Source organism: Mustela lutreola, chromosome 7 (genome assembly GCF_030435805.1).
Source record: "Mustela lutreola isolate mMusLut2 chromosome 7, mMusLut2.pri, whole genome shotgun sequence".
NCBI lineage: Eukaryota > Metazoa > Chordata > Mammalia > Carnivora > Mustelidae > Mustela > Mustela lutreola.
Genome location: NC_081296.1, coordinates 69,417,124 through 69,444,598, shown reverse-complemented (window position 1 = coordinate 69,444,598; position 27,475 = coordinate 69,417,124). Strand labels below are relative to the sequence as shown.

The window sequence follows — 27,475 nt, the reverse complement described above, 5'->3', positions numbered from 1 at the left end:
TATACATATGGTTGTTTCTAGTGTGATCGGTGCTGTGAAAGAGAAGCTAAGCATTCCAAGAGAGTAAATATGGGGTCTCAGCTAATTAGAAAAAGCTTCTGTGATAAAGCGACATTTCAGTGGAGGTCTGGAGAGGGGGTACAGAGTGTGATCAGGGAAGGGAATGGATTGGGAAAGCCAAGAAAAGATCAGCAAGCAAGTGAGAGGAAGAATGGTGGGCAATACTGCTGGAGATGTGGTCAGGGTAGAACATGGCAGAACGTGTGAGCCTTGTGAAGATTTTGGACTGTGGAGCAAGGCAAGCCATTGGTGAGTCTGAAGCAAGGGTATGACCTAATCTGTTCAGGTCATATATGTTTTCCATCCCCTTGAGAATAATCAGGCCAGGAGTAAAGACAAGGCTGCATGAGATTGGGCTGGACTAGGTTATGGCAAGTTCTCTATGGTCATGAATGTCTCTTTGGGAAGCTTAGCCCATCTTGACACATTCTTGTATGAACCTCATATTCTGAAGGATCATAAATATTACTGTTATTACCAAATAAAACTGGCTAATGTTTGTGTAGCACTTTAAGGCTTTTACAAACATTATATATTTGATTCTCAAAGTGACTCTGTGAAGTAGGCCCTGCTATCAGCCCCATTTTATGTAAGAGTAGAGTGCTCATCAAGGCTTACTTGCTTACAGTCAGGGAAGCACTAAATCTCAGAAAGGACAGAGCTGGATCCTGAACCACTTCTCTAACTCGGAAGCCCGTGCCTTATCCATTGGGTCACATAACCATCAAACAGAAGCCTCCAAAAAACTAATGAAGATTTATAATATTTACAAGGATGATTAAGAATATGAATTTGGGGGTTGGGTGGGACTAAGATTCAATTTTGAAAATGTTGAATTTGAAGTAACAGCAAGATCTTCAAGCAGTAGACACATACAAGGATATGGAGCCAGGAGAGGGTTATAGGAGGTCTGTTCTGTATTTATTTTAGATTTAAGGGTACTCAGAGTTTATGACCTTGTTATGGGACAAATCTAGTGGATTAACCCTAGTAGAGGTTAGTCTACTATCAAAACAGAGATGATTCTATGGAAGAAAATCTTTTCTGTTCAGGAAACCTAATTTAAAGCTTGACTAGATTAGGCATTTGTCTTTGAGAAAAATCTATACACAGAATATAATATACTCAGTCAATGAACATGATTTGCAATATCATGATGGATACTGATAACTTAATCATGTGATTCTAACTCCATTAAAAAAACTTTTTGCCAAATATAACTGCTTAGCTAGATTCCAGGTGGGTTTGACAATCATGTAGAAGGAGCTGGTGTAGGTGGTGGTATGACAAAAAGCGAGGGGTAATCAAAAGCTCAATATTTTTTTAAAGATTTTATTTATTTATTTGTCAGAGAGAGAGGGAGAGAGAGTGAGCACAGGCAGAAAGAATGGCAGGCAGAGGCAGAGGGAGAAGCAGGCTCCCTGGGGAGCAAGGAGCCCAATGTGGGACTCGATCCCAGGATGCTGAGATCATGACCTGAGCCGAAGGCAGCTGATTAACAAACTGAGCTACCCAGCCATCCCCAAAAGCTCAATTTTTTCAGTGATGTTTAGGTTTTAAAACTGGTCACTTGCAGCTATAAAACTATACTTTCTAAAGCAGTGCAGGAAAAGTAGCTTTGTTATCCACCATTATCGAGCTTTCAAGCCTCTCTTCCTTTTTTTCCCTACCAAAGACAACTGGTTTATAAAATAAGTTTGGGTTGCTGCAGCCAATTCCTCTGCTGGTTTTAGAAGCCCTGGCTTTCCCTGCTCTCCCCCTTTACTGGCGCTGTGTCTTTGGCCCGAATGCCTTTCTCACACCAGCTTTCTCTCTAAAATCCTCTTCATCTGCCAGTGGCTGCTCACAGTTCACAAAGCCTTTCCAGAGCTCCTCCCTAGTAGACCTCCACTGTTTTGAGCCTACGAAGAGCAGTTTCCTTTGTAGAGGATATTGTGCATGTTTCCTCTCCACCAATGGACTGTAAGCTCCTTTGGGTTGAAGACCACCTTTGTTTGCCTTGAAACTTCTAGTATGGTGCCATCAGTATTCCAGGCATTCAAACTTGTAAAACAAAGGAAGGAAAGGCATCAAAATAGTAGGGAAAATTGGGATACTCGGTCTTTTTTTTTTCCCTTGAAGAATTTATTTATTTATTTGAGAGTGAGAGAGAGAGAGAGTGTTCACACAAGCAAGGAGGAGGGGCAGAGGGAGAGGGAGAAGCAAACTTTCTACTCAACAGGGAGCCTGATGCGGGACATCTCCCAGGACTTTGGAATTATGACCTCAGCCCAAGGTAGACACTTAACCATCTGAGCCACTCAGGTACCCCAGGACATCCAGTCTTAATGAGGCTCTTAGGCTGACCTAATGAAATTTCTTTCATTAACCCAAATAGTAGTACTGTGGTTATTTTTGGAGTAACCTCTTTTCTCATCTAAGCCCCCACCCAAATAAGTAAGTGAGCGAGTAAATAAATAAATAAATAGAATTTGAGACAAGAAAGTTTATTTTTACAAGGCAAAAGTCATTGCACTGTGAAAGCTGTATTTTCAAATAAGATGGCAAATTGTTTTATATGGAAATTTACACTTTAAGCAGGTCCTGTCCTCAATATACAGTGTGATTACTACTAAGGAAAAAATCCCACCTCTGCATAGACAAATAACAGGAAGGAAATTTCCCAAAATGTATACTACCCTCTACCATTAAAAAAAAATCTATTTTCAGGGTGCCTCGGTGGTTCAGTTGGTTAATGGTCTGTCATCATGGCTCAGGTCATAATCTGAGTCCTGGGATCCAGCACTGTGTTGGGCTCACTGCTCAGCACACCCTCTCTCTCTGCCCCTCTCCCCTGCTCATGCTCTCTTTCTCTCAAATAAATAAATACAATCATTTTAAAAATTATATTTTCAAAATATCTTCAGTATGAATTAGGAGTTCTATTACAAAGAGGTTTTTTTAAAAATTCTACTTTCCTCAAAAGAGCATATGGTTCTAATACAAGAGATTTTTGCACTAGTAACAAAAGTATATTTTTCTGAGCCAAAGTTTTTTTTTTTTTTTTTTTAATAAAATAAAGTCCCTGAGGTGTTCAGTAAACACTTGGTAATGAGTAAGTTTAATGCATCTAATTGAGGACCATTTCCTAAATACATTCAACACATTAAAAAAAGGCAGAGGATGTGACAGAAAGCTTTGGTTACAATAGGTGTGGGAATTTTCGATGAATCACCCAGATTAACCCAGGGAATTAGGCACCTCTTACATACCTTTGACAATGATCAGTGAACATGTAAATAGCTTTATGTTTTCTCTGCAGCACTATTCTTCACCAAACCAAATTCTTCCTTCAGGTGTATTGACTAAATACTTCTGTTTCTCCCTTTACACTGTGAATCAGGTAAAATATCCATGTCCAGATTTCCAGTCATGGTCTTCCTACCACTTTGCTCCCTTACTCTGAAAAGCATTTAAAAAAATATATATTTTATTTATTTATTTGACAGAGAGAGGGAGATCACAAGTAGGCAGGGAGGCAGGCAGAGAGAGAGGAGGAAGCAGGCTCCCCCCTGAGCAGAGAGCCGGATGTGGGGCTCTATCCGAGGGCCCTGAGATCATGACCTGAGCCAAAGGCAGAGACCTAACCCACTGAGCCACCCAGGCACCACCTGAAAAGCATTTTTTTTCCCTCCCTGGTTAAAAACATCTTAAACTCCCACCATGAAAAATTTTTTTAATTCAGAAAAGTATAAATAAGCAAATCACGATCATTCACAATCCCACTGCTCTTAAACAATCACACTTTATATTTTCTTCCATCTTTTAAAGATGGGCCTATTTATATAAATAACATTTTTTACACTACTGAGATAAGCTGCACTGCTTTTGTACCCTGCTTCCCCCCCCACACACCTTAGTTAACACTATTTATAGGCATTTCCCCTTGTCATTGGAAAATTTTACCAACTTCATTTTTTTAAAAAAAATATTTATTTATTTTAGAGAGAGAGAGCATGCAGAAGCTGGGGTTGGGGGGTGGCAAGAGAAGAGACCGAGGAAGAGGAAGGGAATCTCAAGCAGACCCCCTACTGAGTACCAAGCCAGATGTGGGACTTAATCTCATGACCCTGAGATCATGACCTGAGCCAAAAGCAAGAGTTGAATGTTCAACTGACTGAGCCACTCACCTGCCCCTATCAACTTCATATTTAATCAATGGCATAATAATTCACTGTGTCAACATACTTCATTTTTCAAGATGCAAAGGTCTCCAGGTCCTAATGGGCTGTTCAAATCTGTTTTCATGACCACTGGTGAATGACCTTCCTGAAGGCAGCTCTGCTCCTTACTCGTCCCCATCTGGACACTGACTATCTGGCAGTGCCTGACACCAGACTGAGCTGGTTTAGAGTGAACTGGGTCCCAAGCCTTAGAGTGACATAGGTGCAAAGGGACAGATCAAATCATGCTTTGCCTTCCATATCACTTGAGTCTTCTCAGCTTAAAAAGGAGGCCACAGAAACAAATCCCTCAGCAATTTTTTAAAAGGCTTAGGACAGAAACTTCTTTCCTTATGCAAAGATGCATCTGGAACAGTGGGGAAATTAAGAGCAGGAGGAGTCCTAGGAGGAGGAGGAAATGGCAGCCCCACCCAACCAACTCAGGATGCAAGAAAAGGTTCTAGGAGGATGACTGTAAATGCTCAAAGACACAATTAGGTCTGGAATCTTAATACTGATTAGCTGAAGGGCCTTGGCTGACAGAAGAAGGAGGGAGATGGACCAGAGTGAGTACCGGGAATCTGACTTTTCTGAGGTGCTGAATTAAGAGAGGGGAGGTGTTTGGGGAGGGTGGGGGGTGAACAGAAGAGACAGGAGAACTTACATGAATGGTGATAGTTCATTTTGTAATCTGGCTCCTTCCCCCCATTTCCCCACTTTCATTCGGAAGATATAAATCATTGGGGCACAACCATTACTTTTCTTATGAATGGATTCAGCTTAACCTTAAAGCTGTGAGCAAACTTTGCTTTGACATCTTGTGACTGGAATGGCCTTGAGAAGTCTGAGGAAGCCCTTAAGGATCTTGACCTTTCCCACCAGATGTCCTTGGTACTTGGGAAGCCATTTCTTTGGCTAACCCTGCAGCTGTGGGAAGACCACCTCTTAGATCCTAGACCTTTTTCCTGGCCCAGCTTCTCCTCTGACTCTGAGCTCCCCTTAGAGAGTGCTGCTTCTGCCCTCTGAAATCAGGCTCTTTTTTGGGTCCCCTCAGAACCTCTGCTGCTAGGAATGTAAAGAACACTCCAGCCTGGCAGGCACACAAGGCCTGCTGGGAGAGGACACTAAACATGGATTCTGTATTTCTTAAAATTGTGTCCAAATTTATGTATCACAGAAACTACTAGAGATTAGCGATATACATGGTATTATATCACAAGTCATAGTTTAATAGAGAAGTCTCAAGACATCTCTTTGTACACTAGATTCTAGGGTGTTTTTTTGCCAACGTCTAGGGTAATTTTCCCCTTCAGGTATCCTCAACCTAAGCCTAAATGTTATATTATCTTTTTTTAAGCTATACTTTAATTAAGCAAGTAAAACACACACAAAAAATATGTTTGTTATAAAAAGTAAAAACTTCACGTTTTAGAATAAAAAATGCCAAGTCCCCCTTCACATATGTATGTGCTCTAAATCCTGCTCCTTCCTCATGGGAGAGAACTGTTAACAATGTGGTTAACTGTTTCCAGATAATAATAGATGTTATAGAATTTTTCATTTTAAAAAATGAAATTATGTAATACATATTATCTGTTGACTTGCTTTTTTAAAAACTTAATCATATATCTTAGAAATCTTTGCATGCCACTGCATACTTATCTATCAAAAAATTTAAATGAAGTATATATAATTTTCCATTCTGGGCATATAAATAGTTTAATAAATTTATTAATAAAAATGGTTTTATTTGTTACTATGCCTTTTCATGGGCATTTAGATTGTTTCCAGTATTTTGCTCTTATGAATAATGCTGCAATGAACATCCCTCCTGATAAAACTTTGCATATGTGTGAAAGTCTTTTTTATATGAAAGATTTCTTTTTTTTTTTTTAAGATTTTATTTATTTATTTGACAGAGAGAGATCACAGTAGACAGAGAGGCAGGCAGAGACAGAGAGAGGGAAGCAGGCTCCCTGGGAGCCCGATGCGGGACTCAATCTTAGGACCCTGAGATCATGACCTGAGCCGAAGGCAGCGGCTTAACCCATTGAGCCACCCAGGTGCCCCTATATGAAAGATTTCTAAAAGAATTGTTAGCTCAAAGACAATACCCACTAAGTTTTTAATGGATATTATAGAAGAGGGAAAACTTCACTATTTTTCCTGCTACCCAGTCAAGTTCATTCGCTGGGGACCAATAAATAGACTGATAAAAGAAACAGAAAACAAACTGAAGTGTATTAACATGTACTTTGCACACACATGGGAGCACTTAGTGATGAGTAACTCAAAGAGATGATTAGAACTTGGGCTTGTAAGCATCTCAACAAGAGAACAAGACATTTTTAAAGAAGTGACAAGACAAAGGAGAAGGACTTGGAGTACCTAGGGCAGAAAGTTGTAGGAAGGTAAATTTAGGGGGAAACTAATAGAAGAGAAGAGCCAGTTAATAGTTTGTTATATAGATTTCCTCTGGTGCCATATCTGGGTGATGAGGGTCTAGAGCTGTCTCTGGTGATGGACTTCTACCCTGCCTGGTAGAGAAGGGTAGAGTAGAGGAGGGACACCTTTGTAAATGTGCGTCCTGCTTTTAGGCAAATAGGGGAAGTGCCAAGACCTTTTCTTGTATCTGCTTCTCAAGCGCTCAAAATAATCTTTATGTCAAAGTGCCATATTTTGGGTTGGCATATTCTGTTCCTCTTCAATATCAATTGATTTCCTCTAAAACATCTGTATGAATTTATACTAACACCATCAATGTATGAAACAGTACACTTCCATTTATAGCATATTCACAGAATATGCTATTTTAAACAGTTTAAATATTTTTAAATATTTAAAAAATATTTTTAAATTTAATTTTATTTAAATAAAATTTAAATTTATTTTAATTTAATTTAAAAAATAAAAGTATTTTTTTTAAAGATTTAAAAAATAAAAAGATTTTTAAAAAATCTTTTAAATAGTTTAAACGGATCAAAGACAGGATCTCATTATTGTTTTAGTCTGCATTTCTCTGATTACAGCAAGGCTTCTTAATATTTATAGCAACTTTTCTACATTATGGATATATGTCCTTTATTACATTTGCTGCATTAGGCCTAAAAATTTAGGGACACTTGGCTCCTGCTAGCAGCTATTTGAATTGCTGAGTTCTAGGTATAAACAATTACGTAATACAGTTAATCCTGTAGATATCATTAAAGAGAAATAGTGTTTCAAAGAAACAGCTTAGTAGTACATGATTAACTGACAAATAAATGGTTCAGAGTCCGAGAAATTCCAGAGAAGAAGAGAGGGACACCAGGTGGGCTCTGGAATTGATTCTGACCTGACCACCTGGTGTTTTCAGATGAGGAGGTTGGGAAGAATATATGATTTTCATTGTGTTCTTTAGACCCCTAGGGCTCTACAGAGAAGCTCCCCACTCTTCCACCAGAACAGCTCCTCTTAGGTCTATTCATTACACTCTCATTTGAATAAAGCACAATATTCACTTACTTGGGAGAAAAAAAAAAAGGTGAAAACCTCCAGACCAGAACCACAAGCCAAATGTGAAAAGCTAGGTAGGCTTTGAAGTCAAGCTGTCTAGGTTTGAATGAGAATTTTTCCACTTACTAGGTAGTTGACACTTGGCAAGTTACTTAAGCTCACTGCTGGTCTGTCTGCTCCCTATAATATGGAGTTAATAATATCTTTTTGGGTAGTTGTAAGGATAGAAGGAGATAATAAATATAAAGCCCGGGGCTTAAAAACACTCAAGAAATATTACCCAGATATAAAACTATTGTTACAGGTGTTAAGAAATCTCCATGTTCCTAAATGCTTGGGTAGGATTTCGTGGAAAAGGTGGATGCTGAATTTTGCTGGAAGAATGGAGACCGTAGGGATGTAGGGATTGGGGAAGGGACCATCCAGAGGTAGAGTCAGCCAAGCATGATCTATTTAGAAGACACAACATGAATTAGGCAGAGTTCATTTATGGGCTACTGGGAGGTAAGTTTGGATAGATATGTTGGCACCACATTGGGGAGAGCTTTGAATGCTTGACAAAGAAACCTGGACTTGAGCCTTTAGATAATGTGACATTTTTCTTCTTGCACACTTTAAGAGACACAGAAACACTCTGCAGTAATCTCATCCCTTAGGAATCTTCGAGAGCTCTCACAAAGCCATACCCTTTCACATTTTTTAAAAGGGAAGCAATGAAAAGGAAGGGAGTATTTAAGAAAGCACTAAACTTATCATAATAACAAGAAGGGGGAAAAGAGAAGAAAGATACTGACAGAGGAGCTAGACTGAATGCAGGGACAAAGGCAGGAGAAGGAGAAGGAGCCGAGTGCACCTGCTGTTCGGTGGCCGGTGCCAAATCTCATTGCTGGCTGTGCCTAGGATAATTTACCCTTCGTTATCTCTGGAGCTTTCCAGTCTTTCACCAGTAGCCTGACTGCCTAGGACGTTGCTTAGGACATTGTGCATGCTTTTAACCTGCCCCAGTCTTCATCCAAACTAGCTTAAGGAAGCCCTGGAATTATTAGGTATTTCCACAAGTGTTTACTAGCCTGTCACATGCCCGTGGACGCCAGTCCCTCACCAGTCCCTCGCACACACCAGGCGGTCCCTCCTTTCTTCTTGCCAACACCTTTGTTTAGATCATCTTAACCTTTTATCTGGGTTATTAGGACAGAGTCTCACTGCCCTTCCCACCCCAGACTTTTCCCCTCCATCTGGGCTACATACCATAGCCAGATTAATCCTGACCTACAGCTCTGAGGGTGTCACTCCTGTTTAAAAACCTGCCTCTAGCCAAAGTAACACTTTACCCTAAATACAAAAGGAATACATGCTCAAAGCAAAAGCTTGGACAATACCAAAAAACTCAAAGGAAAGAGGAATTTCCCATAGTGCCACCTCTTACCATATCGGGTTTGAGTCTTTTTATGTTGCTTCTTAATGCCTCATGAATTATTTCCTCAGATTCTTTGTTCTTTCTGTTGGTTACATTGAGATGAGAGGAATAAAGTTTACATATCCAGCTCTTACTGTAGGATATTTGGGTTGAACTGAAAATCCTCATTGCTTACATTTTTATACACAAATTATGATTTTTCTTAGGAAAAATTTCCAAAAGAGGAATTTATGGCTCAAATATATTTATGTTTTAAGACTTTCTTTTCTTCGGTAATAAATACGGATAAATTGCCCTCAGAAAGTTGTACTATTTTATCCTCCCACCATGGATAGGTGTACCCATTACCACTGAATCGAATAGCAGCATCTTGGCCTGGAGTCAAGCACCCACTCATGTTAGACCTGCTGCCATCGTGGGCTTCTCTCTTCTTCCCCTATAGTCCCAATGCCCTCCTGTAGGGCTATTCTCCTTGTACTTTATCCACGCTGCACATACTGCTGCAGCAAACATCCTAGAGAACCCACCAAGGAAGGCAGGAGACTGTGAAGGTTAAGAGGGAAGCCTCTGGAACTAGCCCACATGGGTTTGAATCCCAGCTCTTCCCTATACCTCTCTGCATGTGGGGAACAATATTAACACCTCCATCACAGGATGGTTGAAAGAACAGAAATGGTTTCAGATTAATAAAATAACTTCTGATGGTGCCTGGCATGTAGTAGGTAGTCAGTGAGCATTAGCTACCATTGACAGCAATTAAAAACCATGCTCCATCCTAGGCATGGGGGATCCAGGTATGAGAAGACAGCCAAGGTCTCTGCTTCTGAGGAACTAATTCTAGGTATTATGAATAGCAGAGAATAAGGAGGGTTTTGTGATGGCAAGCAATAGGGTGAGAGGTGAGGCATCATATTCAGTGGTCAAAGAAAGCCTCAGTGTAGTGGTTACCTCTGAGCTAAGACCCAAGGGCAAAGATGGATCCACCCTCGAGAGCAAGGCTGCCTCAGGCTTTGGTCTCAAACGGCAGGAGCTTCAGCACTCACCTCAGAACTCATCACAGACAGATGGCTGTTTAGATGTCCACCCTGCCCCAACTTTTTAAGACTAATAATACATGGGGGTATATTTTGATCGTTCCTTGTCTTCATATTAGTCAACCACCAGGAATCACGTGGCCAGGTCTTACTGTCCCCTCACTCAAGTCATTAACTCTGGTGGACCTGTGACCAAGTCAAGAAGGCCTTATGGGTGCTGACATGTTTTTACTAATTGCTTCTGCTTGATTTCCTGCTTTGTTGAACCTCTTCTTGAGCCTTTTGGTTTTCTTTTCCTACTCCCTTGAAGGACCTCTCTTTTGTTCTCTGAAGTCACTGTCTCCCTGACAGGAAATGCACTTTAGTGAGCCAAATACATAGTGCTATTAAGTGGAATAAAAAGAAAACCCGAGTCTCCAAAGGAGAATGAGTTTTCTCCGTGCACTGCAACCTCAGGCATGGAGAGGAAGACATCTTCTTTCTTCCTCTTCCCCTTTCTTTCCCAAAGCAAGATCCAGCCTGGGTAAAGGGAGAATTGACTTGGCTGCCCTTAGGAACTATGTTTCCAGCTGTGAACAGCAGCCAGGAAAAGGCTGGCCCCAGTCCTGTTCCTTTCTGTGGAAGTGATATAAGCACTCCTGGGTGCTGTTCACTGCCTTCTTTGGGAATCTGATCTTTCAGGGTGGAATGGCTACTGGGCTCTATACATGGGGTGGAGAAGCTTCCTTCAGAGGTCTTGCAGTTCCTGGTATGAATACATCAGACCCCTCAGGAACAGAGAAGATGCAATCTGTTTCCACCAGTATCTAGGCCAGTTTTCAAATTTTTGACTATGACCCACAGTTCACATCATGACCCAGTTACACATAAAATTACACTTGCTCTCCTTATGTGTGATACATTGTGATATTTTCTATTTTAAAAAATACTGGTCACATTTCTCTAAATTTATTTTCTAACTACTAATGGATTGGACTTGACTTTTTTAAAAAATGCTATTAAGTAACCCAAAAGCAACTGTCTTAGATCTTGCCCTGACTTTTCTGGTTCTAATAATGTAATTATTTAAGTGCCTAAGTTACATCAAGAAGTTAAAAACTTTGTATTATTTGATCCACTAATTCAGCTTTGAATCTACCTCAAGGAAAGAAGGTTACAAGAAGGGAGATCAAGGGATCAACAAGAACAGTGTTTTTAGCCAAAAGTTTAACAAATTTGTGGGAAAGATGTAAATATTAAATTTGATTTGCTCTAGACTGTGAAATACATTTTTTAAAGATTTTATTTATTTATTTGGCAGAGAGAATGAGCGAGAAATCACAAATAGGGGAAGGGCAGAGGGAGAAGGAGAAGGAGGCTCCCAACTGAGAAGAAAGCCCAATGAGGGACGGGCTTGGGGCTTGTTTCCAGGATCAGGGATCATGGCCTGAAACAAAGGCAGATGGCTTAACTGATTGAGCCACCCAGGCGCCCTCCTGAAAAACATATTCAAATACCTAATCCACTTTCCTCATGTGAAGTATTAGATGTAGTCACAGGTAGTTGAACAACTATACTTAAAGAGTATTTCCTAATAGCTCAGCATTAACCTGGAAGAAAGCTCTAACATGACTCCATTGGCTTCTGACTTACGCCCTAATGTTTAGAACCATCTTATTGCCAGTGACAGTTTAGGCAATCCTCGGATGGTGTTTGAGTGAAAGAATTGGAATTCAAGAAATCTAGCCAGGTGGGAAAGATGAGCTGAAACTAGCAAATTGAACTCATTTAGTAAAAACATAAAGAATATATGTGGAAGTTTGGGGGCACCTGAGTGGCTCAGTCAGTTAAGTGTCTGCCTTCAGCTCAGGTCCTGATCCTGGAGTCCTTGGACGGAGTCTGCATTGAGCGCGGCATCAGGCTCCCTGCTCAGAGGGAAGTCTGCTTCTCCCTCTGCCCCTCACCCTGTTGCTCGATCTCTCTCACATAAATAAATAAGTCAATAAAATACTTTTTTAAAGGGACGCCTGGGTGGCTCAGTTGGTTAAGCAGCTGCCTTCGGCTCAGGTCATGATCCCAGCATCCTGGGATCGAGTCCCACATCGGGCTCCTTGCTCCGCAGGGAGCCTGCTTCTCCCTCTGACTCTGCCTTCCACTCTGTCTGCCTGTGCTCGCTCTCACTCTCTCTCTCTCACAAATAAATAAATAAAATCTTTAAAAAAATATTTTTTTAAAAAAAGAATATATGTGGAAGTTCAAAATGTGAATGGCACAAAAACCAAGTAGGTGCCGACATTTGTTTTTCCTCTAGGATGCTGTTTGGCAGCATCCTTGGGCTCTATCCCAGTTGTGACCACCAAAAATGCCTCCAGACATTGCTAAATTTCCCCCAGGGGACAGAATTTCTCCAATGGAGAACCACTGAGATAAACTGATATGCTATTAGGAACAAAGGCTTAACAGATTTTCATTTATGGTAAGTGCAATAAATACCACCAGCAGAAATAACAAAGCAAATGCAGTCTGAGGCTGCGTTATTCCTAGCACTAAGAGCAATGAGGGATTACTGAGGGCTGACTCTCCACCTGCCACTACAATATGGTCTTTCCACGTGAATCCTCACTCAATGCCCATGTGAACCCTATGGGGTGGGACTACCACAGTCTCTGTTTCTCAGTGGAGGACACTGATGTCTAGGGACATAAGTGATTTGCTCGAAGTCTCACAGCTGAGGTGGTGAGAGCCCACAACTCTGGCCCATGGAGCTATGAGAGTCTTTAATCTGTATATTAGGTGTACACCTACAGGAACATCCTGGGAAGAGTCAGTGCCCTCATACACATGGAATGTGGCTGACAGGTGAGAAATAAGCCACCCACCTAGGATCTTAAAGCCCGTAGCTGAGGTCCCAGCCTCCAGTCAACTCACTGACTTAATTTGTACAAAATTCTAATATGTTCTTTCTTCTATCAGTAGGACAATAGAGTAACTTCTGGAAAGACTGTCAACAAAAGTGGTTAATAGTACGCAGTGGCCCTTCAAGGGTTAAGTTTTAGTGCTGTAGAAACATTTCTCTTCCTGGGGCCCTAATTCTTAAGGGGGTCCGGGGGCAGAGGTCACTAGGATCAGTCTTCCCACTCCAGGGTCAGATCCTGCTACATTGCCCTCCGAGGCTAGGCTGTGAAACTAGGAGGCAGAGTGGCAGAAGGGCTAAGGTCTGGATGGAATCCTACCTAAGACAGAGTCAGGGAGCCACAGCTGGGTAATGACTGGTCTCCTCCTTGCCCCCTTCCAGTGGCAGCCTTGGAGCTCAGGTCTGTGGATCTGCAGAGCCCGAGGAACAACAAAGAGCATCACACCCAGGAGATGGGCCTGAGGCGGCTCATCGTGCGACGGGGCCAGTCCTTTGGGCTCCAACTACATTTCAACCGACCCTTTCACTTTGGGACAGACTATCTGACCTTCGTGGCCGAGACTGGTGAGTTCACCTGACCCCAAGGCAAAACTCACCTATAGGGCTCCCACCTCTCCGTTCTGAGTGCTCCCTCCTCTCTCCTTTCTTGGGATCCCCAGGGTGCTGTAAGTGATGTTAAGGAAAGATTTGGCCAACTCAGCAAACTGCAGTTGTAATAGTAATAGCTGATTTTTCCATATGCAACAGGTGCTATGCTCACTTCATACATATTATTTCATTTAATCCTCATGCTGAGAGTTTCAGGTGGGTAGTATTATGATCCCATTTTGCAGATAAAAATACTGAGGCCCAGAGGTCCTAAGTGGCTTGCCCAAAGACACCCAGTGGCAATAAAAGCCTTAAGCCAAAAAGATTAGCAAGGAGGTGAGGGTCCTCTCAGTTTCTTCCTAGAATCACGTCACATAGATTTTAAAACCTCACTCTGGGGTCATTCTCTCCCACACAGGACCGGCACCCAAGGAGTTGCTGGGAACCCGAGCCACCTTCTCTCTCACCCAGGCTCGAAAAGGAAATGTCTGGAGCGCCTTTGACTTCACCATTGACACCAACTCGCTCTTAGTTGCCCTTTTCACGCCAGCCAACGCAGTCATTGGTCCCTACACTCTGAAGCTAGAGATCTCCCAGGGTCAGAGTCACAGTGTGGTTCACCCACTGGGGACTTTCATCCTGCTTTTTAACCCTTGGAATGCAGGTACGACTTGCTCACAGGGGGTAATGCTAACCCGAAACACTGGGAATGCTCAGTGAGGTTCTTCTGAGAAAACCCAGAAGATACAAGTCAACTATCTATGCCATATATTACCATGTGCTCACTAAAAACCATCTTTACCAAAAAACAAAACAAAACCCCCAAAAATTGAATGGCACAATGAAAATGTTCATGGTGTGAGGTTAAGTGAAATAGATTAGGAAATGGAACACAGTAGGACCTTAATTGTCTAAGTGGAGAGAAAGAATGGCTGGGATTCACCAGTTGTAACGGTGGGTATCTCGGAGTCGGAGACTGAGTGATTTTCATTATCTTCTTTCCATCATCTGTATTTTCCAGATCTCTACAAGAAGCTTTCCACTTTTACCATCAGCAAAAGATAATGATTATGTTTTAAAGGGACTGATTCTATCACTGGCCTCTAGAAAAGCAAAGTAGATTTTTAAAGGGTCCAGTCTTGATTTCTCTTGCCAGCAACATGTTTGTTCCCTTGTTATCCAGCAGGACGCTGTCATTGCTGTCTTATCTCTTTATTATTTTTTGTTTTTTGCCCCCTCCACTCCTTAACCACTCAGAGGACGATGTCTACCTGCCAAGTGAAATACTGCTACAGGAGTATATCATGATGGACTATGGCTTTGTTTACAAGGGTCATGAAAGATTCATCACCGCCTGGCCCTGGAACTATGGGCAGGTAACCCTGTCACAGAAAGTGGGCCTGGGGCGGGTCTCCTGAAGCTGGTTCTTAATCAACTCTATTAGCTTACAAAGGGCCACTAACAAAAGTCAGGGTGTATGGCTCCTGCTGATTTCCCATCCAGTAAGAGAGGGCAAGGGAGGAAGGGGAGATGTCTTTCAAAGTTTTGGTTTTTGTTTCAAGATTTTTTTAAGTAACCTCTACACCCAACATGGGGCTCAAACTTACAACCCAGAGATCAAAAGTGGCATGCTCCACTAACTGAGCCAGCCAGGTGCCTCTCAAGTTTTTAATATTTTATATAAAAAACTACAAACATAATCCAAATAGGCTACTAAAATTAACCTATCTCTCAAGTTCAAAAGTGAGCAATTTATGGTGAACCTGATTCCATCTACACCAGGGGTTTGCAAACTAGAGTCCACTGACTGTTTTTATATGGTCCCTGAGTTAAGAATGATTTTCATATTTTCAAATTGTTGAAAAAGAACCAAAAATTTTTTTGATGTGAAAATTATATGAAGTTCAAACTTTGGTGTCCATAAATAACATTTCATGGGAACACAGTCACACTCATTCATTTATGTATCATCTATGGCTGTGTTAATGTTACAGAGGCAGAGTTGAGTAACTGAGACAGAGACCCCACAGCCTGTAAAACCTAAAGTACTTACTATCTGGTCCTTCACAGAAAAAGTCTGCCCATCCCTGGTCTATGCTGTCCCTGTCCCTCCCAACTCATCACTGGAATTTTTGGAAGAAAATTGTAGATACTATATCATTCAGTCCAGTAATGCTTCTGTTTATAGCTCTAAAAGATGATGACTCTTTTTGAAAAACTGAATAATACATTATCATAACTAAAGAAATGAACAGCAATTTCTTTAATAATATCCAATATCCGGTCAGTATAGAAAGGGTGGGACCTTTGACTCTGGGCAACTTTCCCACTCCCAACCACCAGCCATGATGGATGTACTTTTTGCCTCCTTCCCACTGACATCTCAGCCCCCTCCATACTCACCTGGAAGGTAGTGGGGAGAGAACAGCGGGCCTTGCCCTGTTCTCCCTCTGTGACAACTTGTGTAATTTTTTGAAACTGAAACAAATACCTGTGCATCTGGCAGCCAAAAGGGTTGCAGCATGTGTTGCTTTACATGTTATAAACGTATGTCGTGAGCTTACACTGGCTTCTCCTGGGCTCCCAACTTCAGCTGAACTCCTCTACCGATTTCCAGGATCCCCACACTCGGCCTCCTCTCCTTTCATGGCTGATCCTGTTTTTATCCATCTGATCTTTCCTACTCCCTCATGTCCTCCAGAAACAAGAACCTCTAAACCCTGTCCTTGAAATCAAACTCAAAGACCTTAGGTGAACATCTCTACCCTGCTCTCTTCCTGTCCATCTAGTCCTTCAAAGCCCCCTGGCACCAATGGCCTTCTCCGATCTCTTGGTCAATAGGGATCTCTCACCTCCAAATTCTGTTTGCATTTTTCCATCAGAGCCACACAGTTCATTTTTCAGAATTCTTTATCTCATAAATTCCCAATTTGATTTGTAAGCTCTTTGAAGGCAGGGTTTTGTCTAGTATTTAACCCTCAACCCCAGCACATATGCCCCATCTATAAAAATCTGTCACTGACTTGATGTTTCAGGATAATGGACATTTATACTCTTCTCTTTTCTCTCCCTTGAAATCACTTGGAAGTTTGAAGAGGACATCATAGATATCTGCTTCGAGATCTTGAACAAGAGCCTGTACTTCTTAGAGAACCCGTCCAAAGACTACTCTCAGCGGAACGACCCAGTGTACATCTGCAGGGTGGTGAGCGCCATGGTAAGGACTGCTCTCCCGCCTCTGTCTGGGGATGAGCTGAGCTTCCCTGGGGCACTGCAGAAACACACCTGTCTGGCCTTTGCAGATCAACAGCAATGATGACAGCGGTGTGCTGCAGGGGAACTGGGGAGAGGACTACTCCAGGGGGGTCAGCCCGCTGGAATGGAATGGCAGCGTAGCCATCCTGCGGCAGTGGTCAGCCAGGGGCAGGCAGCCTGTGAAGTATGGGCAGTGCTGGGTCTTTGCAGCTGTAATGTGCACAGGTGAGTGGTGGGGAGATGGGAATGCAGGGTCATTCATTTAATTTTCGTGATAACCCTTTGAGGTTGGGCTCTGAGGATCTCCATTTTCACATAACTGTGGCTTGTTGGTAGCCCCCCAGCTAAGGAATGATGTTCATGTGACCCTGAACCAGCATAGACTGAGGAGTCTTGCATGTTTGCCTAGGAGGGAGGCTGACCTGTTGCAATCATTCAGCAGACTCCTGGATGGCAGATGGACTATTAAAATGGTCACCCGGAAAGAGAAGCCTGTGGTCTCAAAGTGGAGGCAAATGCAGCTCCCTTCTACCACAGTCAGGCTTCTCAGCTCCAAGGGAGCCTGGAATCAGGGACAGGCTGGGGGAAACTTGAGGTGCAAGCAGAAGGTCTGGGAAAGCCTGGTCTCAGCTGTGGGCAGAGCTGGTAGCTACCAAATAGTTTTCAGAGAGATTCTTGAGGAGTTACAATTGGAGGTTTGCTACTTGGCCAAATACCTGCATGAAGCATCGACGTTTTATGCATGATCATTTATTACAATTTAGTGCAAAGGCATTGATTGGATTATCTATGAAGGTGAGGGAAAGACAGAATATTGAGGTGCCTTCCTGTCTTCCCCTATGCAAGGAAGAGTGTACCTGTTACATTGTGGGGCTCAGTCAATGTTTGCTGAATAAATGGACTGGCTCTCAGTGGGAGGGAACATAGATCAGGGAAGACAGAGACAGAGGCCAAAGACAAAGTTCTAAATTTTCCTGACAGGGAGAGCATAGCTTGGCAGTTAGGTTCGGGCACTGCAGACAGAGGAGATGTTCAAATCAAGTGACTAAATCAAGTGACCTCATTTTGCTCTTCCATTTTCCCATTTTCCCCGAAAAATGCCTGGGCTGGAGAAGTCCCTGGGCCACATGCCTGGGCTGGAGAAGTCCCTGGGTAGGCAGGTGTCATGGAGGAGGGCTTGGGTCCTTAGATACTGGGATGAGAGGATGAGATCTAGGTCTGCATCCTTACTCCACGTTGAAGCCTCTCCTTGCTCCCAGGCCCTAGAGCCCTGGGGCCACTGAGTGAGGGGACTGCTGTTCCCATCAGACAGCCTCTGGCCACTTGCAGCCCTGGTTTAGCTGTCACCCCTGCAAAAGGTGACAGGCCCAGAAGCTGTGCTGGGCATAGACAGGTGACTTGTGAACAGGTGACTGGCTCCCTTTGGGGTCTTGAATCAATCAAAACATTGATCAATCTCAATAGTTCTTTTACTTTTCTTACTTATTATCCTCCCAGCAGCCTCAAGAAGCACCCTCTGCTCCTCCTGAACAAGGGAGAGGTAGAGGAAACCTCTGCCGAACCTCCTCATCTAAACTCTTTGTCTTGCTGGCTGAGGTGGGGCCCTATGTCCCAAAGGCACATCTGGCTCTTGATTTTATTTGGCCCTGGGCAGATGTGTGTGTGTGTGTGTGTGTGTGTATCTGCTTTGAATGAGTAGATCTTAACCACTTAACATGAAATTTTAACTCAGCTTTAAAAATCCTTTATAGAGGACATTAGGAGAAGGAAGGGAAAAATAAAGAGGGAGAATCAAAGGGGGAGACAAACCATGAGACTGTGGACTACAGGAAACAGAGTTTCAGAGGGGAGGGGGTGGAGGGATGGGTTAACACGGTGCTGGGTATTAAGGAGGTCACGTACTGCATGGAGCACCGGGTGTTATATGCATACAATGACTCATGGAACACTACATCAGAAACTAATGATGTACTGTATGGTAGCTAACATAACAATAAAAAAATAATAATACAGAAAATAAAAAGGCTTTATTGTACTATCCTGAGAAGCCACAAGAGGGTGCTGTTGCCTTGTCAAAGATCGTTGTTGCCTCTACCTGCAAGTTCCCTTTGTCCCTGAGGTTTTCCGTTTAACCTCCATTAAGTCTATATTGCCCTTCTATCCTTTCTCTGATTTCTTTCTTACCTCCTCCAAACCCTGTATTTCAGTAAATCAGCTGGTCCATTTCCTTATTTTGTTACACATAAGGAGACTAAGAGCCAGAGAAGTTAAGTCACCTACTGATGGTCACACAGCTTTTCTCCTAAAACTGGCCACAACATAAGGCCTAAAATTTCTTATTTTCTTTTGAATTAGCAAATATTTCACGTTCTCTGTTTTTACTGTGGAAAGCTGCTGAGTGAAAAAAAGCCCTAAATGATAAACGGAGTTGCTTATTGTTGTTTTAAGTTACCTTCACATGATTTCTTTCTCCTAGTGGGATGGAGACTTTGATGAGGCAGGTAGGCAGCAGGGTTCTGGGCCTGGGTGCAGTGCCCTGAGAATAAAGAAGTTACAGGTATGGATCTGCAAGAATCTTGGCCTTCTTTCTGTCCTCCAGCTTAAAACTTAGAAAGGATGCCTGGGAAACCAAAGATTCTACTTGAAATGGACTCAGTGATTCTCCACGCTTTCCTTCTCTTTAGTAATGAGATGTTTAGGTGTTCCAACCCGTGTGGTTTCCAGTTTTCGTTCTGCACACAACATGGATGGGAACTTAACCATTGACACCTACTATGACCAAAATGCAGAGATGCTGCCAACTCGGAAGCGAGACAAAATATGGTAAGGGGACACAGTCTCAAACAGATCTCTGCTCCATCTCAGGATGGGCAGGGAAACTCTGACACACTGCTCTCTGGTCTTGAGGCAGTATCACCCTTCCCTTTGTGGCTGGTGCCCAGAGAGTAATCCTGCCACCTAGGAGACTGTTCTGGCTAATTAGGTCATCACATCACACTCATTTCAGAGACAGAAGACTATGGGGTAACATTCCAGAGCCCAATCTTAATGAATAGATTGTGTGATCTGTGAATACTGATCTCAAAACCTGCATGCCTCTTACTCCTCCTTCTTTGAGCCATTCCGTCTGTGCCATTCTCTGCTTGCCTTCTTGGGCCTGTACTTGCTGTCTTTGCCTACTTCCTCAGTCTCTCCTGCTTCTTCCTCTACCTACCCCACTCTCATTGCATGCATGTGAGCGTGTATGTGTACGTGCGTGTGTATCTCTGTGCATCCCTTCATTTCTGTATCTCTCATCTCTTCCCCTGGCTCCTCTTTCCTCTGCTCTACTTCAGATCTGATTTTCCGGTTTTCCTTTCCAGCTAGTTTCCAGGTATGATCTTTGAGTTGTGTGAGAACTAGTGGCTATCGTTGGAGCCCCTCCCTCTCTGAGCTCCTAGAGGATGAAACATCCCCCGTTCAGTCAGCAGTGGTGTATCTGGGAAGGTGGGATCACAGAATTATGTCGAATTCTGTGTATGAATGCACAATCTGAATATAATCCTGAGGAAACATCAGACAAGCTCAAAATGAGGATCACTCCGGCAAATAAATAAACACTATATTCCAAATGTCAGTGTAATACAACAAAGGATGAGGAGCCCTTCCAGATCCAAGCAAACAAAGGGCCTTACCCAACTAGATGCGTGTGATCCTGGACCAGGCAGAAATGAATGTCATAAAGGGCATCACTAGGTCAATTGACAAAACTGAAATATAGACAGTAATTTAGAAAAAAGTGTTGTATCAGCAGTAAATGATAACTGTACATGATCATGTAGGAGATCTCTAAGAAAGTACACACCGAAGTAGAAAGCAAAGGGGAAAAATGTATTTATCATCTTCACATCCATACTGAAACAAAGCGAATGATAAAGCAAATAGGCAAAATGTTAATGATAGATGAATTGGGTAGATGGGTATTCTTTGTACTACACTTGCAACTTTACTGTAAGTTTGAAATGACTTCTAAATAAGTAAAAAAAAAAAAAAGGGAGGGGCGTGAATATAATTAAAACATAATAGCTTTGTGCAGTGCCAGATGGTAGCTAGATTTTTTATGGTGATCGCTTCATAACTGATATAAATGTTAAATCGCTATGTTGTACACCTGAAACTAATACAATATTGTATGTCAGCTACACTTTAATTAAAAAACCGATATAAACTACAGGATTCAGTATAGTGTCCAATACCTGGCAAATCTTCTGAAATAAATCCTCATCTTCTTCCTCTTTTCTGTAGGAACTTCCACGTCTGGAATGAGTGCTGGATGATCCGGAAAGATCTTCCTCCAGGATACAATGGTTGGCAGGTTCTGGACCCCACTCCCCAGCAAACCAGCAGCGGTGAGTGAGGGGCCCTGTGGAAGGGTCTGGGCTCTGTGCGGAGGCTGGTCGGGCACTGACCACATGAGCAGGAGGCCAGAAAGGAGCAGTATTTTTCTTACTGTGTCGCCTTCAGCTGGGTGACCGAGAGGAGTAACAGGACCTCTCAGTTGCTTCCTCACCTATAAAGTAGGGAAGATGATGATAACTGCCACTTCACAGGGTGGCTGTGAGGATTGGGTGAATTTGTGGGAATCTGAGAGCACTCTGTGGATGTGGGTCTTCTCCATCCCATCTCCCTGCCTGCCCCTGCCGCCCTCCCCCTCAACAGCCACCCCAGTCCACCTGCTGGCAGCTGGCAGCTGTCCTCAACTTCTGTTCCCTCCACAGGGCTGTTCTGCTGCGGCCCTGCCTCTGTGAAGGCCATCAGGGAAGGGGAGGTCCACCTGCCCTATGACACCCCATTTGTGTATGCCGAGGTGAATGCTGATGAAGTCATTTGGCTCTTTGGGAATGGCCAGGCCCAGGAAATCCTGGTCCATAACACCAGCTCCATCGGGAAGGAAATCAGCACCAAGATGGTAGGGTCAGATCAGCGCCAGAACATTACCAGCTCCTACAAGTATCCAGAAGGTGCTTGGGGCCCTGGGGACTCAGGAGGTGGGGGGTGGGTATAATCTCCTTCGAATGCCTCCCGGTGAGGATGGCTTGCTTCTGTTAAAACCCCGCCTGATCACCTCCTCCTCATGGCGAACTCCCAGGGGCTTTCCTGGACCCTGGCCATGTGGCCCTAGATTGAGCAAATAAAAGTAGAGGGTATCCAGGTAAATCTGAATCCCAGATAAATTCAAATAAGCAAATATTTTATTAGTATAAGTGTGTTCCAAATATAGTATGCAATATATCTAAACTGAAAACTATTTATTGTGTATCTGAAATTCAAATTGAATGTCCTTTATTTTACTTGAAACTCTGTCCTAGGGTCATATCATGATCTCGTTAAGTCAAGACAGTAGGGGGGGGTGGATGCTTAAGGAGGCAAAGGATGCCTGGCTTGTGGAAGGGAGTAGATGTCCCTGCAAAGAAGGCCAGGGGGAGTCAGACACCCTGAGTACCAACCAAGGCCCTGCTGTGTAAGCCTAGCCTAGTTCTTACCATCACGGTGCCTCCACTTCCTCAGCTATAAAATGGGTTAATGGCACCTTCAAGGGCTGTTGTGGATACACAGAAAGCACTTGGAGCAGTGCCTCTGGTGCATAGCAGCTACTATAGAGAGAAGTCCACAGTTTGGGATGAGGTGAGGTTCAGCCTGAATGTTGAGTAGCCCTCAGGACCAAGAGATGAAGATCCATTTAGAAGACATGAGCATGTATTTTAGAAGTGAGGATGCTGGCAGGGGAAGAAGTCTCTGGCTTTGATGACAGCAGCAATACTGACAACAAAGAACCATGCTGGGTGCTTATGCTCAGCAACTCATGTAACTCACCATTTTGGCCACTCTAGAAGGCAAGGAGCTATACTTGGGTTATAGATGAAAGGACTGAGCACCCAGAGAGTAAGGGACTGTGCCTGAGCAAGGACTTGAACCCAGCACCGAGCACTGGCAATTCCCATGTTCTCAGCCATGATGCTGACCTGTCTCCTGCTGCAGCTCTTCACATGGCTGGGGCTTTGGGAGGGGAGCTGAGAGTTTTGGGGGTGGCTAGCTTCCCAAAGGAGGCCCCTGGTCTCTCAGTCTCTCCTCACTGGCTCTTCTTTTGGCCAGGATCCCCTGAGGAGCGATCTGTGTTCATGAAAGCTTCCCGGAAAATGCTGGCCCCAAGAAGGGCCTCTTCCCCTTTCCTAGATCTGCTGGGCTCTGGGGGCCCTGAGGACCAGCCTGCACAGCTGCAGCTTCACCTGGCCAGGACCCCCGAGTGGGGCCAGGACCTGATGCTGACACTGCGTGCCTGGAGGGTGCCAGACAGAGTCCACTCCCGGGGGTCCATCAGCCTGGCGGTGCGCTTCAGCGCCCAGGCCCTGTTGCACCAAGGTGGAACCCGGGAGCCTCTCTGGAGGCAAACAGTGCACTTGAACCTGGATTTTGGGAAGGGTGAGTATGAGATAGGCCTGGAAAGTTGCCAAGAAGGATGGGAACCTTGGGGTCATGAATGAAGCTGGGTATGGTTCAGCCAGATTCCATGGAGATCCCCACACCCCAACACACCCACATGGCAGACAGTGAAGCTGCTGGTGGCAGGACGTTGTATGTTATGTGCTGTACTCCGACACCATCCTGCCAGGGGAGACACAACAGTGATCTCTGGGGGTGGTGGGTAGAGGGTAAGTGCTGTGAATCTCTCTTAGACACATGCACACAAACATACTTGCACACACATACAGACTCACACACATGTTCTCTCTCACACATACACATACTCTCTGTCTCTCCTCTCTCTCTTTCCAGACTCCTCAAGGTGTCTTTTGTCTGTGCTTAGAGATACAGTTGCCGCTCTTGCTACCCTACGACAATTACAGAAACAAGCTGACAGATGAGAAACTGATCCGGGTGTCTGGCATTGCCAAGGTGGAGGATACAGGGAGGTCCATGCTGGTCCTAAAAGACATCTCTCTGGAGCCTCCTCACTTGTCTATTGAGGTAAGGTGTCTGGACAGAGATGGAGCCTGGGGGCCCTCAAACTCACCCAATCCAGGTCTTGGGCTCCAGCAGTGAACAGAACATAGTCCCTGCTTCAGACACCAAATATATGATTAAAGCCCAGTATGATGTTACCTCGTACCCTGCAAAGTGCAGGGCAGGGTGAAAGGCTTCTCAGAGGAGTGATATTTTGTGGGGGCTACACAGGAAGACACTGTACAGAGAAATGAGATGGAGATAGAGGCATGTTAAGCAAGGAAAAAGCTTGGCAGAGGCAGACAGACAGGAGAGGCATGGATAGGAGATGGAGTTGAGGAGTTGGATTTGAGAAAAAGCACAAGTCAAATTCCAAAGCTGACTGCAGATGTTAATACAAGTGTGACAGGGAAGAGGGAAAACAAATGAAAGGTGAGGCTCGGACTTTGAGCTCGAAGATCATGTGGCTGGCAAGTAATTACATGAGGAAGGAACACAGGTAGAAGAAAGGTCAAGAGAAGCAGAAATGTTCCCCATCTCCCCTTACCAGGATCTTTCTTCCCTTGAAGCCTCCTTTCCCCAGCCCCACACCCCATTCTGAAGGACTTGCCCTCTGCCTAGTCCCAGGCTGGCTTTGCCCCTGCTGGATCTGTTAGCAGCATGCTCCATCCCCACCCAGAGCAAGAATTGAGTGGTTCCACGTCATAAGCCACCTGGCCCTGCTGTCAGGTGGTCAGACTATGATGTGGCAGACAGTGGGCAGTGCAGACAAAGTGTGGTGCTGAGGTGAGCACCCTGCCTGTTACCCAGAGTCCTGGTTCCCAACAAGATCCAGTGCAAACACATGGGATGCTGAGGAGACTATTAATTGGTCCCCACCGGTAAAGGACCTAAGGATTATCTGTACCACTAGGAGAGAAGCCAAAGACATTTTTATCTGTTCTACTTTGCTGCCCTCATTAGAGTACAAAGGGTTTGTTTCTTTCATTTGAATTTTAGGGAAGTCAGGATGTGTTCTTGTTTTTCCTTGTTTTGTTTTGTTTTAATTCTCTTTTGAGCCAGAACGTGTCCCAAGTATGATCTGGGTGGTCAGAATTCATCTTAATTCAACATTCATCCACCACTTGGCAGGAGCTGAGCGAGGCACCAGCTCTAGGAGTGAGTAGGATAGAATCCCTGCCTCCCACTCACAGGCCAAGGCTGTGCTGCCCTATGACAGATTCCCATGGGATGCACAGAACACACCTGGAAAAACTCAGTGTTTCTAATGTCAGAGCAACGTGGGGAAAAGATCCTGTCCACAGCCTGGGACATCTGGGTCAGGTCCTGGCTCTGCTATATCATATGACCTTGGCCTTGGAATGATATTGCTGATAGCATATAGATGGCACATAGGATACCACTTCCTTACCCTCTTCCTGTGTCAGACACTACTAATCCATCACAACTCTATCTGACTCTGGATTTGTCCTCAGGAGTCTTTCCAACACACCATTTCTATCAGCCATGATTAACAGATTGGAGCTGGCCCTTAGGTCAAAATCAAATTGCCATCCTGAACCAGATGGTGGGGAGGGAAATAGATTTCTACGTGGTGCCAGGTCCCAGACGATGGTGGCTTCTTGAAGCATTGTGACCTTCTAAGACAGGTCAGGATATGTGTTAACCTTGAATATTCTGGGCTCATATTCTTCTCACCCTGCAGCAGTGTTACCACTCAGTAAGCAGTCCCTGGTGGTCAACAGTGGGATGGTGGAGTCGGGTGACTGAGCTGGAGTACAGAAATCAGGCCAGCTGACCACAATATCCCACCTTCTCTCCGCACAGGTGTCTAAAAGGGCTGAGGTGGGCAAGGCACTGAGCGTCCACATCACACTCACCAATACCCTGACAGTGGCTCTGAGTAACTGCACCATGGTCCTAGAGGGAAGTGGCCTCATCGATGGGCAGATATCCAAGAAGTATGTACCATTTGTCTCGTGCTGGTCTCTGACAAGGGGTACCTTGTGGGGTCACAGGATGATCCTTCATCTCCTGGTTGGTGCCTACTCACCCCCGTTTGCCCACCCTCCTTGGGGAAGGTTGAGCTTGGTGGTACTGAGGCATGGGAGGTGCTTACTACCAAGAGGGGAAACCGGATTACCCTCCCCCCTCACCCCCAATCCCTGACAGTTACTTAAAGCTTTAACAGGTTCTTTGACTTTCAGCATTGGGACGCTGGTGGCTGGACATACCATCCAAATTCAAGTGGACCTCTACCCCATCAAAACTGGGCGCCGCCAGCTGCAAGTCCTCATTAGCAGCAAAGAGATCAAGGAGATCAAGGGCTACAGGGACATCTTTGTGGCTGCCTCCAGGGCTTCTTGAGCCCTCCTCCCCAACCCTTACCCTCGCCCCCCAACCCCTACCCTCCCAACTGCCCAGCCCCTCCCTGAGCTCCACCCCTCCTCTTTCTCCCAACTTCATCCCCCTCGCCCCCAGTCCCTCCCCTCCTCCTCCTGATGCCCTTCCTCACAGCCCCACCTTGGTGTTTTCTACTCCGAAGGTTTAATGTTATCTTTGTTCCTTCTCTGTCCTCTTCCCGGCCTGCCTGGAGGTGAATAAAACTCTGTTGGAACCGCTGAAAAGACAATGAAGAAGTCTTTATTTATCACCTGTGTTCTTTCTTCTCCACTAACAAGCTCCTTATTGCTACTGGGTGGTCCTCCGGCCTGGCTGCCAGCTGTGTCCACTGGGCCCTCCCTAATCTTCCTGTCTTCCTTCTCCTGCTTTAAGATTCCCCAATCACAAAATAAGCCTAATATGTTCCCCTCTAAGTCAGCTTCTCTGGAATCAAAGTTCCCAGGTCTCTCCATTTAAATTGTTTTAGCAAGCCTGCAGACAGAGGCAGGAGGAAGGTAGTGGCCTGGGACGGTCCAGGGGCACAGGCCAGAGCTATCTAGCAGGACTTCTCTGCTGAGAGCATGGGAATGGCTGGGCTGGGCTCATGCAAAACCATTTGTACTCAGTCTCGATATTTGGGAAAGAGCAGAAAAGTGAACAGAAACAAAAGAAAAAATCACAAACAGTTCCCTGTCCCAGAAGAAATCTCTGATAACAGTTTGTGGTATATCTTTCTGTTCTCCCCCCCCACACACACACACTCATTATGCTTTTCAAGGTTATCATTACATGGCTATCATCAAAAGATAAGAGATAACAAGTGTTGTCAAGGATGTAGAGAAAAAGGAACCCTCATGCACTGTTGTCGGGAAGGCAAACTGGTACAGCCACTGTGGAAAACAGTATGGAGGTTCCTCAAAAATGAAATATATAACTACCCTAGGATTCAGCAATCCCATGTTTGGTATTTACCTGAAGGAAATAAAATCGCTATCTTGAGGAGATATTTTCACCCCCATGTTTATTGCAGTGTTATTGACAATAGCCAAGATATGGAGACAGCCCAAGTGTCTGTCAGTGAATGAATGGACAAAGATGTATCTCACGCACACTTGCGCATACACACACACACACACACACACACGTTATTCAGTCATGAAAAAGAAAG

At 44.2% G+C, this 27,475-nt stretch overlaps 2 protein-coding genes across 3 annotated transcripts in view; one reads left to right on the top strand and one right to left on the bottom strand.

The window, feature by feature from the left end:
• Window positions 1-251: 251 nt before the first annotated feature.
• Window positions 252-26,477, top strand: TGM7 (transglutaminase 7). Its single transcript, XM_059183411.1, has 13 exons — window positions 252-309; window positions 13,483-13,665; window positions 14,108-14,353; window positions 14,947-15,065; window positions 16,778-16,906; window positions 16,992-17,169; window positions 19,629-19,767; window positions 21,229-21,332; window positions 21,702-21,944; window positions 23,077-23,403; window positions 23,789-23,949; window positions 25,753-25,886; window positions 26,133-26,477. Exons 1-13 carry the CDS (start codon window positions 252-254, stop codon window positions 26,290-26,292), a joined length of 2,181 nt encoding a protein of 726 aa, XP_059039394.1. The 3' UTR covers window positions 26,293-26,477.
• CCNDBP1 (cyclin D1 binding protein 1) overlaps window positions 18,953-27,475 on the bottom strand; it is an 85,197-nt gene continuing 76,674 nt past the window's right edge. Inside the window, exons 13-15 of one of the 2 annotated variants that reach the window (XR_009355535.1) lie at window positions 26,449-26,545; window positions 21,180-21,493; window positions 18,953-19,480 (exon numbers count right to left, since the gene is read on the bottom strand). The gene's annotated coding sequence lies outside the window, so the exon portion shown is untranslated. Of the gene's footprint in view, window positions 21,494-26,448; window positions 26,546-27,475 lie in introns of both variants that reach the window. The other variant, XR_009355534.1, reaches the window with a different exon arrangement.